The 14506-nt window shown below is 47.4% G+C and overlaps 1 protein-coding gene across 1 annotated transcript; it reads right to left on the bottom strand.

Annotated features, from left to right (window-relative positions):
- Nucleotides 1-5691: 5691 nt before the first annotated feature.
- On the bottom strand, nucleotides 5692-13783 carry LOC136189978 (TPR and ankyrin repeat-containing protein 1-like). The gene is made up of 6 exons (XM_065978044.1): nucleotides 13523-13783; nucleotides 13326-13464; nucleotides 12834-13271; nucleotides 9683-12783; nucleotides 9012-9623; nucleotides 5692-8962 (listed from the first exon to the last, which is right to left on the bottom strand). Exons 1-6 carry the CDS (start codon nucleotides 13751-13753, stop codon nucleotides 5765-5767), a joined length of 7719 nt encoding a protein of 2572 aa, XP_065834116.1. The 5' UTR covers nucleotides 13754-13783; the 3' UTR covers nucleotides 5692-5764.
- Nucleotides 13784-14506: the final 723 nt, after the last annotated feature.

Genomic DNA, 14506 nt, shown 5'->3' with positions numbered 1-14506 from the left:
TCTCCCGCTCGGGTCCCTCAGCGCGTCAGGAGACGAGGGAATCAACCGGGGAGCGTTGGAGAGCGTTCCCAGCAGCGCTGGAAACCACGGTTGTGCTGGCCACCAAGGCACCACGAGAATCAGTTCCGTCAGCTGAACTCTCCGGATCCGTCTGAGCACGTGCAGGATTAGGGCAAAGGGAGGAAACGCATATGCCCCCGTCTTCGGCCACTGCTGAGAGAAGGCGTCGACTCCTTCGGCATTCGGGTCCAGCCTCCAGCTGTAGTGGCGCCCCACCTGCGCGTTTAGGCGAGACGCAAAGAGATCGAGCGTCCTCGGACCCCAAATAGTCGTGATCCGCGCAAACAGGTGAGGATGCAGTTTCCAATCGCTGGCGTCCCGCGCATGTCTCGAATGAAAGTCCGCCACGACTGTGAGCCGACCCGGAATGTGTTCCGCCTGCAGGAAAATTCCCCTCGTTAGGCACCAGCTCCACAGCAACAATTATTCACATATGCTATCTTAGGGTTTGCCCTTTCAGAAGCAATGGGATTATTTTGTTTAATGATGGCATTCTTAATCTTATTTGGATTATAACTTCTAGGTAATAAAGAATGCTTAATATCTTTTGTAATTTAGGAGCTCAATGAGCCTCCTTGTTAGAATTATTTTATGTGGAGCTGGGCAATCTAAAATGAGGTCGACGTCAGGTCCTTATGATCCTAATGTTTTGGGCTATATATGCGCTACACTGTTATATACAAAGGAAACAACAAAGAAGTCCTAAAGTATAAGCACGGAAGTAGGCCACAGATTGACTGCCATAGACGACAGAACGCGGGACCGAGTACCTCCCAAGCGATTCACATAAGCCATCGCTGAGACGTTGTCCATCCTGAGGAGCACTCGAATATTAATCCGGTTCCCCGCGAACGCTTTGACCGCAAAGGAGCCCGCCAGAAGCTCCAGTGCGTTGATGTGGAGAAAGCGCGACTCCGCCAGAGACCAGCAGCCTCCCGTGGACACTCCGTCGCAAACTGCTCCCCATCCGGTCAACGACGCGTCCGTCGCAATCACCAGATCCGGTGTTGACTCGACGAGAGCTCGACCATTCCAGGCGTGTAGGTGGGAGCACCACCACTCCAGCTCTTCCTTCGCCTCTGGAGACAAGCGACACTCCGCTTCGTAACTCTGCGAGCGCTCCAGCGCCGCTATCTTGTCCCGCTGAAGAAACCGGTAATGGAGCGGGGCTGGAAATACCGCCTGTATTGACGCCGAGAGACGACCTAGCAGACGCGCCAGTTGTCGCACCGACACTACATCCGCCGCCGCCAGCGACGCGCACTCGTCGCGAATCTTCCGCACCTTCTCTCGGGGCAGAACGAGCGTCATCGCCTGGGGATTGACCACGAACCCCAGAAGCTCCAGCTGGTCTCTCGGGTCTAACACTGATTTGTCCTGATTGACAATGAACCCCAGATCGCGCAAGAGGTTCACCGTCATCGCCACGTGCTCGCGTAACCTGTCGGGTGTCACTGCCATCAACAGGATATCGTCCAAATAGACAATCATCCTGACTCCGCGAGACCGAAGCCAAGCCGCCACCGGACGGAGCAATTTCGTTAACACTCGCGGAGCGGAGCTGAGTCCGAAGTGCATACAGCAAAAGCGATGCAGCTGGCCTTGAATGCCAGGAATTTCCGGTGGTGCGGTGCCACTGCCACTGTAAAGTACGCGTCCTTCAGGTCGATCTTGGCCAAGCAGTCGCCTTTCTGAAGAAGATCCCGCACCAGATGGATTCCCTCCATCTTGAAGTGCTCGTACTGGATGAATCTGTTGAGGGGGCGGAGATTCACTACCGAACGCCACTGCCCCCTTTCTTCGGGACAAGAAACAGGGCGCTCACAAAGCAGACCGCTTGCGCAGTGATCTGTTCGATTGCCCCTTTCTGGAGCATCGAATGCACTTCCGCTTGCACCAGAGGTCGCTGTTCCGCGGACCACGAATGCTCCTGCGGCCAATTCTGCTGGTACAGCGGGGACAGAATGTCGAGAGATAGTCCCTCGACCGCCTCCAGAATCCAGCGATCTCTCGTGATCGACAGCCACGCGTTGAGGTAAAGAGGAAGACGTGCCACAAACGGCGGCTTGAAGGGGATCACAGACGAAACAACAACTGACGACATGTTGACGGCATTTAGTTCTACTGAACCCGGAGACCGGGCTAGTCCTTCTGAGGAGCTGTTCCCCCTCCTCGTTGCGACGTCGGGTTCGGGGCTCCGAACCTGGTTCGCCGCGGGGGATAACGGCCTCGGCCGCTCTGCTGTGGAAAACGAAACCCCCGTGCTCCGGCGAACGGCCTCTCCTGAGTCGGGGCACCACGAAAAAACGGCCGTTTGCCTGTCCCGTTCCTGGAACGGGAGCCGCCGCGAGAGGTTGATCCCCACGATCTCACCGTCTTCACCGCGTCCGCCAGAGCAGAGTTGGCTTTGACCCGCTTCTTCAATTTATCCTTAAAGGAGTCGCCAAAAAGACGTGGCGGATCTCCTTCCGGTGTTGACCCTTCCGCGTAGTGAGCAAACTTGGGTTCAATTGAACGCAGAATCTCTTCTCGCCGCATTTCAGAAATAGAGTTACTAGCGTTGCCAACCAGCACTAGCGAACGCTGAATAATGGGCAATAGCGTCGAGACCTCGACTGCTGCTCCCGGGGGAACCCCATCGGGGAACTCCTCCCTAATCGACGCCCACAAACCCGTCAAAGGGCCTGAGGCGGAAAGGACGTTACGCTGAGCTCCCGCAGCATCAAATCCAAACGCTTCGCCAGCAAAGTCCTTAATGAAATGGTCCACGGTCGGAACCTTTGCCGCCGGGACGTCTGCTCGAGGGTCTTGCTTCTCCATAGCTGCCCTCTTGCCGCGCGACAACATCTGCCGGAAATGCTTCCGTACGTAGTCGCCGACCTCTCGGGGGGTACCTCTGTAAACGCCGTCCCGCTACCCTCAGGTTGCGGAGAGAAGCGCGAACACTCAGAGTCCGGACTGGACGAGGTCGTAGAGCGGCGTCGTCGCTTGCGCCACGAACGGATCACCGAACGGGAACGGGAGGACGAGCGCTCCGATTCCGACCTGGACGACATCGTGTTTCTCGGTGAATCACGGGTGCGGCGATGTCGGCGAGAGCGTCGCGATTCTCGCGGACGCGACTGAGACTCTTTCGAGCGACTCCTCGCACGGCCATCCGTTCGTCGACGATGGAGAGACCGACGTGGAGGACTATCTGAACGCCTCCGTTGGCTTTGGGTCTCTCCGGGGTCCCGTTCGAGGGAACGAGCACGAGGGGGAGGCTGCTCCTCCGCATTCCTGTGCTTGCGCGATTTCCTGCGCTTGCTGCTCACGCGTTGAGGGCGTTCGGGGGTCATGCGACCGTCCTCCGAAGCCGGAAACGTCGACCGACGTCTGTGACGCGGAATCGCGTCGGGAGCGGAACCGCTCTGACGCGAGCCGGCTCACTCCGAGGTCACAGCCATGGCTGCGGATAACTTACTTGCCAGAGAAGAGACGAAGAAGTCGTCGTCTCGCAGGAGAACTTCGCCCATCTCCTGAGAGCCAAATTCACCCGCCATTTTGTGCGAGCAAGAAAATAGGCCAAAGGGGTAAGGGCGCATGCGCATTATTTGTCTTTGGAAAGAGCTTTTAAGTGCTGTCGAGCAAGGTTAGTTTGGGCCAAAATACAATTGAATCTTTATGTTTAGATTAGGGCTCCCCTCCCCCTCATTTTGAAAACGTAATTAAGTTTGTATCAGTAACTGTCTAGGAGAAAATCGGCGCTTCATGGACCTATGTGATGTCCAGTACACCAAATTCCTGACAACTTCGAGTTGAGAATATCCCTGTCTACCTCATAAACGACTTGTTGGATTTAAATAAAACTTTAGTTTAAGTTTGGGGCCCCTCTCTTTCATTTTGAAAACGTAATTAAGTTTCTTTCAGTAACTGTCTAGGAGAAAGTCGGCGACTCATGGACCCATGTCATTTACAGGAGACCAAATTCCGGACGAGTTCGAGTTGAGAATATCTCTGTCTAACTCATAAACGATTAGTTGGATTAAATTGAAACTTTATTTTTAGATTGGGGCTCCCCTCCCCCTCATTTTGAAAACCTAATTAAGTTTGTATCAGTAACTGTCTAGGAGAAAATCGTCGCTTCATGGACCTATGTGACGTCCAGTAGACCAAATTCCTGACAAGTTCGAGTTGAGAATATGTCTGTCTACCTCATAAACGATTACTTGAATTTAATTGAATCTTTATAAAGATTGGGGTGCCCTTCCCCCTCATTTCTTAAAAGTAATTAAGTTTGTTTCAGTAACTGTCTACGAGAATGTCGGCGATTGATGTGATTTACAGGAGACCAAATTCCGGAAAAGTTCGAGTTGAGAATATCCCCGTTTACTTCCTAAACGACTCGTTGGATTTCATTGAAACTTTATGCTAAGTTTGGGGTGCCTCTCTCCTTATTTTGAAAACGTAATTAAGTTTGTATCAGTAACTGTCTAGGAGAAAATCAGTGCTTCATGGACCTATGTGATGTCCATTAGACCAAATTCCTGAAAAGTTCAAGTTGAGAATATCCCTGTCTACCTCATAGAAGACTCGTTGGATTTAATTGAAACTTTATTTTAAGTTTGGGAGCCCCTCTCCGCTTCATTTGAAAACGTAATTAAGTTTGTATCAGTAACTGTCTAGGAGAAAATCGGCGCTTCATGGACCTATGTGACATCCTGTAGACCATATTCCAGTAGACAAAACTCCTAGACAATTACTAATACAAATATAATTGGTTTTTTCAAAATGAGGGAGAGGGGCGCCCCAATCTAAAACTATTAAATCCAACGAATCGTTTAGGAGGTAGACAGAGATATTCTCAACTCGAACTTGTCAGGAATTTGGTCTACTGGACATCACATAGGTCCATGAAGCGCCGATTTTCTCCTAGACAGTTACTGATACAAACTTAATATCGTTTTCAAAATGAGGGGAGGGGAGCCCCAAACTTAACATAAAGATTCAATTAAATCCAACGAGTTTGGCGAAGCCAGCTGCTTATTCGCCGAAGCCATAGCAACCCACGCCCAACAATGCCTTATCCATGCCCCACAAACTAGCAGTGTCTCCAGCCTGTTATCCAGGCTCACGCAGTAAGAGCCGCCTGGATAACAGGCTGGATACGAGCCTAGTCGGGCCACGGCCCCACCTAAAAAAATCCCGAAAGTTACCAATTTTCTAATTTATCCATGTATAACGCCCTACTGATAGAAGAAACGGTAGCACTACGGTCACTACCTAATGGGTACCTCGAGATCAGACTCATCTGCATCTAAACCCGGTTTTAATTGTAACTGCATGTGTCTGGGAGTCCTAACAAAGAGCCTCTCTCGCGAAATTGTTGCAAAGTCATTTCTTTGCACAATTATACAGCACCTTAGGAAGGTGTTCGATCTTCTTTTCAGGCAATAAGTTTTTCTACACTTCGAAAGTAACCTTTTAAGTGGGCGTGGTCCTAAAAAATTTGGCGCGCAAAAATGTCTCTTACTTTGCCCGACCTCCAAAAAATACCCTTTGCCGGGCCTGTTAAACGCCTCTAAGGCAAAATGGTAAGACGTAATATGCATTCCTTATACAGTAATGGAATGTTAGGGTCTATAACCCCGACATTCAAACCTTACTACATGCTACGTAGACACATATGAATATCCCATATGAAAGAACATCTCTAAATGGCTCGTTACGTTTTTCTCTTTCTTTTTTTGTATTTTTGGCTTCTCGTTTCCAAGGTTTCTTCTTCGTCCGAATCAATATCAATGTCGTCAAATTTAGTGAACGCTCTATTCACACTCCTTTTCTTATCGCTATCCTCGTCTTTGAAAGTACTTGAGCGACGATTAAAGTCACCTTTCAAAGAATTGTATTGCTGTCGCACTTCATCTGTTTTTTCTGCTATCCATTTCCTAGAAAGTGCCCAATGATATCGTTGTTCTTGATCAGAAGCAGCTGCGTTAATAATCTTCAAACTTTCGCGAAGTTCATCAGCTCCAACTTGCAGGATGTCGTGGTATGGTATGGTTTCAAGGTATTCCCGGACTTCCTCTTCCAATTTTCCAAACTTACCAAAAGCAATCTGGTATCCAGAGAACAACCTTTTGCATTCCTCATGTTGAAGTGATTTCAGATGTTCTTCTTTACTCTCAAAAGTTTGAGCTCCCTTTACGTCAAATTTAATATTACAGATAGAACACTCGTCCTCATTGACCGTAAATTGTTTGCATCTGTCAACCGAAAAAGCGCGTAAATCTTTACTTTTCCAATACTTCCTCATCCAAAGGTTAAGGGATTTACGTAAAATCAGTAAATTTGATAAAACATCGGCTTCCTTTGTTGCTTCCTCAAGCACATGCTTAACCGCATCCTCGGAAAACAAAGATCCGTCGTGCATCCTTACATGCAAGCTGCTGTTTAACAGAGTCTCCTCCGTGGTCGCAGAAAGTCCTTTATTAATTTTATAAGTGATTGATACCTCTTCTTTTCGATTATGGATAGCATGGAATTCCAACTGCAGGTTCTCATTCTTTGTCACTTTAAACAGACTATCTTGACGGCATCGCAGAAACCAAGACAACGTCTTTAGGATGTCTGCATCCGTTTTTGCAAGGCACACATCACGCAAAGCTTTTATTGCATGCGTAGGCAAACCAATTCCGCTTAAGTCCATTTTTATCGCTTCGGAGAAGGACTTCAACAGCGGCTCAATACCATTTTGTAGGTCAATATTTTTAACGCCGTTAAGATACAGCGTAAAACAAAGGAGAAGCGCTCTTTCCGCGCATCCGCTCTTGACACTCTTTGGATCAGAGAGACAAGAACGCAACAGATAGAAAGACGGATCGGCCAATCCAGTCATCACCAAAACAACGTCCTGCAGAACCTCTCGAAATGTTTGAAGAAACCTGAGATCGAGAGAGGAAATAGCTTCCATGCAAAACTGAGACTTTTGACAAATTACTTCGTCCCAAAACCGAGACGCATCTATGTACCGCTCAGGTATAAACACAACCTGACCCCTATGCGGCTGGAGACGAAGTACAGCTAACAGACAGTAATATGACGTCATTTCGAGGGCATTCAAAGTCTCCGTTAGAAGCGGAGGGGCATATTTGAATACCAGAGGCATCCTAAAGGAACAGCTAAGAAAGCTCATACAGGTGTGTGCAGCGGTAGCGATATCTCCCCTCATGTACTGCAATTTGGCTTTTATCCAAAGATCGGTAAAAAGATTGCAGGAATGTAAAGGAGATAAAGCATTCATGTCGCCGTACCGCAATCGAAGACTATAGGCTACGTCGGAATTTTGAGTCATTAAAGAATTAGTAAGGTCACTTTTATCCTTTTGCAGCAGACGAGTAAAGTTTTCTATTCCGCTATTTCCGTCAACAACGACGAATAGAATCCAAAATGTCTGCACCAAATTGACGCTTCCTACTCGCATCCGACTTTCTCGCTTCCAGCTTTCCCTGATAAAGGTGCTCAAATTCTCTCGTATAAAGGCGTCATTTCGTACTTTAGCAATGCTTTGGTGAAAGCAGTCGACGCTGAGACGCCAGAGGCAAAATTGAGACTGAGTCGGACAGATCGTCTCTCGGAGATAGTCTACGACTGGCAGAGCGCACGGCAAAGAGGCTATCATGCCTTTCTTGCAAAAATCCAAAGCCAATAAATTCTTGTAGACAGAGGCTGCACTAACTTCGACTCTCGTCGCTAAGACAATATCTTCAAATCGATCAATCCAGTGCTCTGAAGAAGGTAATTGGTGAAAACTAGAACAGGCCGCGTCCGAACATGCCAAAGTGACGGCATACGACACGCAGAAGTAGGTAATATTATTTAATCGAGATTGAAGACAACTTCGAAACGTGGAGAACAAAGACATTATGAGAGAAACAATGCGACCTGCGAGCACTCTTTGAACGGCTCTTTTACTAAACATTAAGGACTTTTCGTCGCTAATGGAAGCCGGATGAGTCCAAAATTGGTGACGGCTATTGGCGTACACAATGTACTGGTCCTCATTCAATTTCTGCACGCCATAAAATTTCGTGCACATCTTCAAATGTTGGCAAGGTTCCTCTCTGCTTTGACAAAGGCACCTGGTGAGTTCTACTGCTCTTTCAATAGACTGTTCGACCGACTGAAAAGAGCCTTTCTTCAAAAATTCAAAATCTCTTTTAGACAAAGTCAATTGCGTTTCTAAACAAACTGCTTCTATTTCGCCACACCAACACTCAGCTCTTTGAAAGCTAGCTTTAGCTTTTTGTACTAACGACGCATCTTGCCGAAATTCTCCTTCCAAAAAGAAGCAGCAGCCAAGGCCTTGATGATCATCAAGTTGAGTGTAATATTGTTTCGTTTTATTTAAGTATTCGTAATCTAGTTCTCTGAACATCAAATGAGCAAGGTAGCAGTCGCTTTGAAATTGCAAACTTCTGCTGCACTTTGCCGCGTCAATGTACCTCCCCTGCTCGAGGTACATTTTCCTTGCCTCATCAAATCGACCAGCACGTTGCAGCGCTTCAACTAACTCTTCAATTTGCCCAGTCTTTTCGAGAAACTTTTTCTTCTCTTCTAAGTCTGGAAATCGGTCCACGACTTTATTCATCTTATCAAACTCTTTAGAATCCAAATAGCTCTTGGCTGCTTTCCACAAAAGTCTGCCAACTGCAAGCGTTTTTGGTTTCTTAAGAAAATCCCTCAGATCCGCGCGTTCTTCGCTCAAAATCTTATATCGCAAAACAGATTCTGCTGCTTCTTCAAACCGGCCACGGCAGTACATCAACTCAGTAGAACTCTGATAATCTAGCGCCTTTTCGTAACTTCTGCAAGCGTCATCTAAGAGATTCAATTCTTGATACAACGGCGCCGCTAGTCTAGGCTGCAAAAAGTGGTTAATTGAAACGTTTATAAAACGGCCCTCTGCTCACTTTTCCAGCTTTTTCCAAAACGCGTGCGGCCATCTCTTTTTCGCCGCATCTCTTTAGACATTCCGCTGCAGCGCGAGGTCGTTCAGCCTGTACGTAATGCACGGCGGCTTCCATCAGCTTTTCTCTCGCCGCCGTCCATCGCTCCTGCTGCTCGTCGTCGAGAGCTGCTTTTAAGCACAAGCAACTGACGCAGTAATGATACTTGTCGAAAACGCAAGCGCGCTCAAAGCAGATTGCCGCCGGTCGATACGCCTTGTGAGTCAAGAAATAGCTTCCTCGCATTTCCCACTGTTTAGGCGTCGATTTCGAAACGAAACTGAACGAACCGGCTTCGTTATCTAACTCTTCGTCACTCGCGACGACATTGACAAGATTTTTCCATTTAAGGTACTCCAATATAGGCCGGCGCTTTACTTCGTCACCGTCGTAGAACCACAGGTTGCATCGAGCGCGAGTAATTGCAGTGTACAAGTGTTTTAGTTCGGAGCCAAGAAACCTGTGCTCCGTCGGGAGAAATTCCAAGGGTCGGCAGTCACGTTGAGTTAAGGTGGCAAAGTAATCCCGTTTCTTCTCTTCAATGTACGAAAACAGAATACGCCACTCTTTATCAACCTGCACAAGAATGCCATTGAAGCTTCGAGCACGGTGCTCATTTCATAAGCCTTACTTACTTTTGAATCGGTGAAGAAATTATAGAGAAGGACATCGTCGAATTCAAGACCTTTGGCGTCGAATATTGTCATTGCAATAGCGCATTTTAACTTTCCGGGTAGAGCGTTTAGCGCTTCTTCTGATCGAACTAAAATTACCTGATGAGCCCCAAACTCTAACGACGACGTTTTTCGTTTGTTGCCCAAAAGCATCAGTGCCAGAGAATCCACGCTCGTCGATTCAATGTAGGATGGTTTGGGTCCCGGAAAAAGGCCTCGATCTTTCGGAAGTAGATCAAAAGACTCTTTGAAGTAACGTTCCATCAGTTCGACAACGCTCGACGCCACTTCAAGTATGCCGCTGTGAGATCGATAGTTCTGATGCAGCCGCGACACTCTGGGTATTTCAATCTTCTGAGAAGAGTCGCTGGTCTGGCGTCGATGGTGAAATACCATCTGCATGTCCTTAAATCGAAACGATACGCCCCGCATAATGGACTGGGCCGTATCGCCAGTGGCAAAAACACCGTTGGGATTCTGACAGCAACGCATCAGAAGTGCTATTTCTGCCTGCGTAAAATCCTGAATTTCGTCAACAAATAACTGATTGACAGTCCAGTCGAGAGACGGAAATCGACTCAGACGCGTGTACAAATTAAAGACAAGGTCGCATTCGTCAAAAGCGCGCCTCTGCTTTTTTAAGGTCTGGTACCGAAGAAACATTTCGTACACGTCCTCTCGACAGCTTTCAAAAGTAGGCGCTCTTTTTCGCCCAATCCTAAAATAATCTTCTTTTTCCAAGTAACCTCGACAGTTTGAGCTGTTCAACGCCTCAACAGAGCCCTTGATAAAGGACTTAATTTCCGTCCACACGAGAGACGCATCGTAGTCGGAGAAACCGCGACTTATTTTCGACCACATATTGTTCGCGAAATAGCTGTAAGTGATCTCGATGCGAGACGTGTCATCATCAAATTTGGCCGTCCGATGTACTGCATTGGCAAGATGACTCGAGACATCAACGGTTTTCGCCTCGTCAGTATCCTCGTCATAATTGATTAAATGTTCGTTATCGTCGTTGTCGTCGTCGTCGTCATTCCAATCGTCCTCCAACATTTTTAGAAGACCGTCGTTGTCTCCCCAGGTGCTCACGCGATCCAGCATTGCACCATTGCCGTCGCGATCAAAAAAACATTCTGAAGGAAGCGAGGCGTCAAGCAAAAAGAGCCATTGACGCATAGTCAAAAAGCAGGGAAATTGCAAAACATTGAAATTTTGAAGGCTGAAAGGCAATGGCTCTTTCTCGTATTCGCGATGAAATGACGCGCATGCATCTGCGTGACAAAGTTGCATGAAGCACTTCCGCATCCGATTGCACAGAAGAGGATTCTTTGTGATAAACACCTGCTGGAGATGATGGTACGTTTCGCTGGTGTCACTCGCGGGCAAAGAAGTCTTCTCTTCAAAGCCAAACTTCGTGACCAACAAGGAAGCAGTTGAATCAACGTCAGCTGTGACAGCAATTTCGGCCAGTGCATTTCTCTGGACTCGAGGTGGCAGAACTCTGACGAGGTGTTCATCGTCGTGACGACGGTGTTCTTCAGAATCACTCTTGCTTGTTAGCCTCTTTTTTGAAAAAAGCGCTTCTTTTGCTTCGTCGTTGCTGTTGGTCTGAGTTGAATAGGTGCATTGGTAGAGGGGGTTCTCAAGACTTGTCTTTCTCCAATACCGTTGAAACGATCTCCACATGCGATAGAGGCAGCATGTTGTTTTTCCGGTGCCACTGCGACCTAGCAGCAATATCGGCAAATTCTCATCGGCGTTGATAATTTCAAACTCATCCGGGTTAACATCAAAGAGGAAGTCCACGTCGACGTACTCGTCGTCATGCAAACTTATCATTCCTGCCGTTAGAGGATAGAATTTGATGATGCCAAAATCTCTATCGTCGGGATTCGCCGGCGGAGAACAATCGTACGCACCATCGGACCTCAAAGAAAATCTGCATGGTCCTTTTTCCCTTTTCCTTTGCAGAAGACTTTTCGCGTCCGTTCCTGCCATGTCGTCGTTACCTCCCTCTCGTACAAGCGACAATTTGCCTTCAACCGATTTTGCCTTCTTGTGCGACTTCACTATCTTCTCCTTAATACGATCCAAACTGTCGTGATCGATCACTACACTCCACACGCGAATGATCTCGCAAAAGACGTGATGCCCACGGAATTCATTTTCTGAAATATTTCGCGGGCGACTGAGATTTGGCGAAAACGCCGGAGCAAATTCCCAGATCAGACGAACTTTATCTGTGACGTTCGTCTCATAAAGCATTATTCCAGGAGGAACGCCCTGAATAGGACGGCAGAGCCTGGGACGAAATTCTCCGTTAGCAAGCATTTCAAGTTTTTTCTTTGCCTGTTTTGCGATAAAACGAGCGCTTTTGGGGTGCTTTAGATATTTCCACACGTCCACTGTGCAACGTACTTCCCAAGTTGCCTGAGCAGGCAGCGGTTCCTGTCGAAGCGCTTTTTTTCCGCGTTTCGTGCGAGTTCTGACACTTTTGTCAACCTCTTTGTGACCAACTGCCTCTCTCTGACAATTTGCCTTCTCCTCTGCATTGACAGATTTCTTTACTTTGTGTTCGTATCTTTTCTCAGGCATAGACGCAATGAGCTTAAGCAGTTGCTCTCTGTTCTCGACGATGCCGACTGTCTTATGTATTTTGAATTTTGACCACGGCTTTGCGGTTTGAAAAGGTTTCTTAGAAGCTGTCGCATTGCTTCTCATATTTTTAGTTTGACCTGATGAAGCGGAGTGGTACTTCTTTTCGTCTCTCGCCCGTTCAGTGGCACCATGCTCTTCGGCACGAGCTTGAGATAAAATCTGACGCCGCCAATCAACAGGGCTAAGCAAATCTGAGGGACTCATCCCCGCTTTATTTCGTCGCAGCGGACTGCACCCATTTGCCAGTAGTTTTGTGAAAACAGACTTCCTTGCCTCGGAAATAGCAAAATCCCTCATGCATGCTATGTGCAAAGCTGTATTTCCCTTTGAATCGGTTTCGGCTACGTAAACTTGATTGTTAGTGCGCCGAAGAAAATAATCAAGAAGTTTAGTGCTTCCGTCTAAAAATAACAATTTATGAAAACGTGCTAAAAAGGTAAAAACGAATCACCGTTAATTTCAAGTGTCCATTCAGTGACGGCGTTTAGGATTGTCTCGTGACGAGTTCCAATGTAGAATCGCTTAGGTGATCTTCCCATGCGCAGAAATTCAACGGCTGCGACTTGATTTCCGCTTTCTCTTGCTACTGTCAGCGCTTTTTCGTTGCCCGAACAAGGAACATTCGGATCAAAATCCAAGTACTGAAGAAATTCGCAAAATTTCAAAGCAGCTGCTCCCTTCTCCGTTCGAATGAGATCAGCAACAGGAACAAGCCTTCGCAGGTCATCGTTCAGATGTCTACTATGACCGGCTGCGTACACATCGCAGCACTTTCCCCACCAGCGCCTTCGAATAAACTTGGCAAAGGCTTCGAAAAGACATTTCGTACCCATTGCAACAATCCTAGCTTTTCTTCCTTCGTCAAGGTTCCCAACGTTTAGCAACTTCGCTATAACAATTTATTTCAAAGTAGACAATTTAATTAATTGCAGACTAAAGTCACCTAAAGAGACAACTTCACATAACTTTGTCACCATCGTATCATCAGGCACATCAGATCTGCGAAGTCCATCGCTGTAAGCTGACAGAGAGAGCAGAAACTGACCCAACTGTCTGTGAGCTTCGCCTTTGCGATAGTAGCCCTAGAAAAACATTCCTTCGAGATGCAACTGGGTGTTTCACTTCGTCATGCAGTTTCACTTTCAGGAATGACGGGTCTAGCTGGAGAGCTTGATCGGCGTCGAGCAGAGACGCAGTTGCGTTACCTAGCCGCAACTGAGCCAGCGATCTGTTGCAGAACACTTTGTGCGACTCCTCAACGCCAAGCGATAACGCTCTTGTATAGTGTAGCACGGCTCCGCGAAAATCCGACTCCTTGAAGCATCGATTACCGGCTTCCTTTTCTTCGCACCCTCTTTTTGTCGGTAGCATTTTCGCACCCGAGGTAAACTCGATGTGAAATCTGAGGAACAGGGATTCGGGATTGAGCAGCGTGTACACCTACGCACAACGCGCGCGCAATAGTGGAAGTTTCCGTAATATTGTCATTTTTCTCTTTTCTCCTTTTGCTGTCATTCCCCTGTATACGGTTTCCTGGAAGATCGGCCCACGTGCTGAAGGATTTCCGTATTAAAATAAAACTGTGAACTGAACTGAACTGAACTGCTCGCGTTGCCAGGGGCGTTGCCAGGCCCTTCTCCTCCCTGATATCCCGTATAAATGGAAGGGGATTTAGAATTTGTAGTGCCCATGGAAAACAGCATTCTGTAAGAAGCCGTCATTTATATTTTTAAGCTAACTTGTGCCGGAATCTTTTGCAAGGAAACATCTCGGCCTCAATCGGGATTAAATTTTAAAAACAACTTAGGTGGAAGATCCTAATATTCTGTCTAGTAGTATTATAATACCTGCAGAGAACACGCTCGAGACAAACTTCAGTGAAAGAGCTAAACCGCCTTAGGAAGGTATGATAAACTTGTACAAACTCCTGCATGCTCATTATTCCTGCCTCATGGACTTTACCAGTCGTAGAAAGGCTTCCCGTAGCTACGAGAGCTGTTTAATTAATTAAAGTCGCTGAAAAAGTGGCGCCTTTGACAGTAATCGTTGTTCCGGGAGGACTATACAGTATAAACGGAACTGGCGGCGGAACCTGCCGTCTCGATTCCAAACGTGCATGAAAGA

Source organism: Oscarella lobularis, chromosome 8 (assembly GCF_947507565.1).
Source record: "Oscarella lobularis chromosome 8, ooOscLobu1.1, whole genome shotgun sequence".
Taxonomy (NCBI): Eukaryota; Metazoa; Porifera; class Homoscleromorpha; order Homosclerophorida; family Oscarellidae; genus Oscarella; species Oscarella lobularis.
This window is presented reverse-complemented; position numbering and strand designations above follow the sequence as displayed.

Bases quoted from the DNA above. Each gene is read 5' to 3' on its own strand.
- LOC136189978 (XM_065978044.1), bottom strand. From the start codon at position 13,753: ATGCTACCGACAAAAAGAGGGTGCGAAGAAAAGGAAGCCGGTAATCGA. The intron at 13,272-13,325 runs GTGACTTTAGTC...AAATTGTTATAG, and splicing joins ATGTGAAGTTGTCTCTTTAG to CGAAGTTGCTAAACGTTGGG. The intron at 8,963-9,011 runs GTGAGCAGAGGG...CACTTTTTGCAG, and splicing joins TTTTGGAAAAAGCTGGAAAA to CCTAGACTAGCGGCGCCGTT.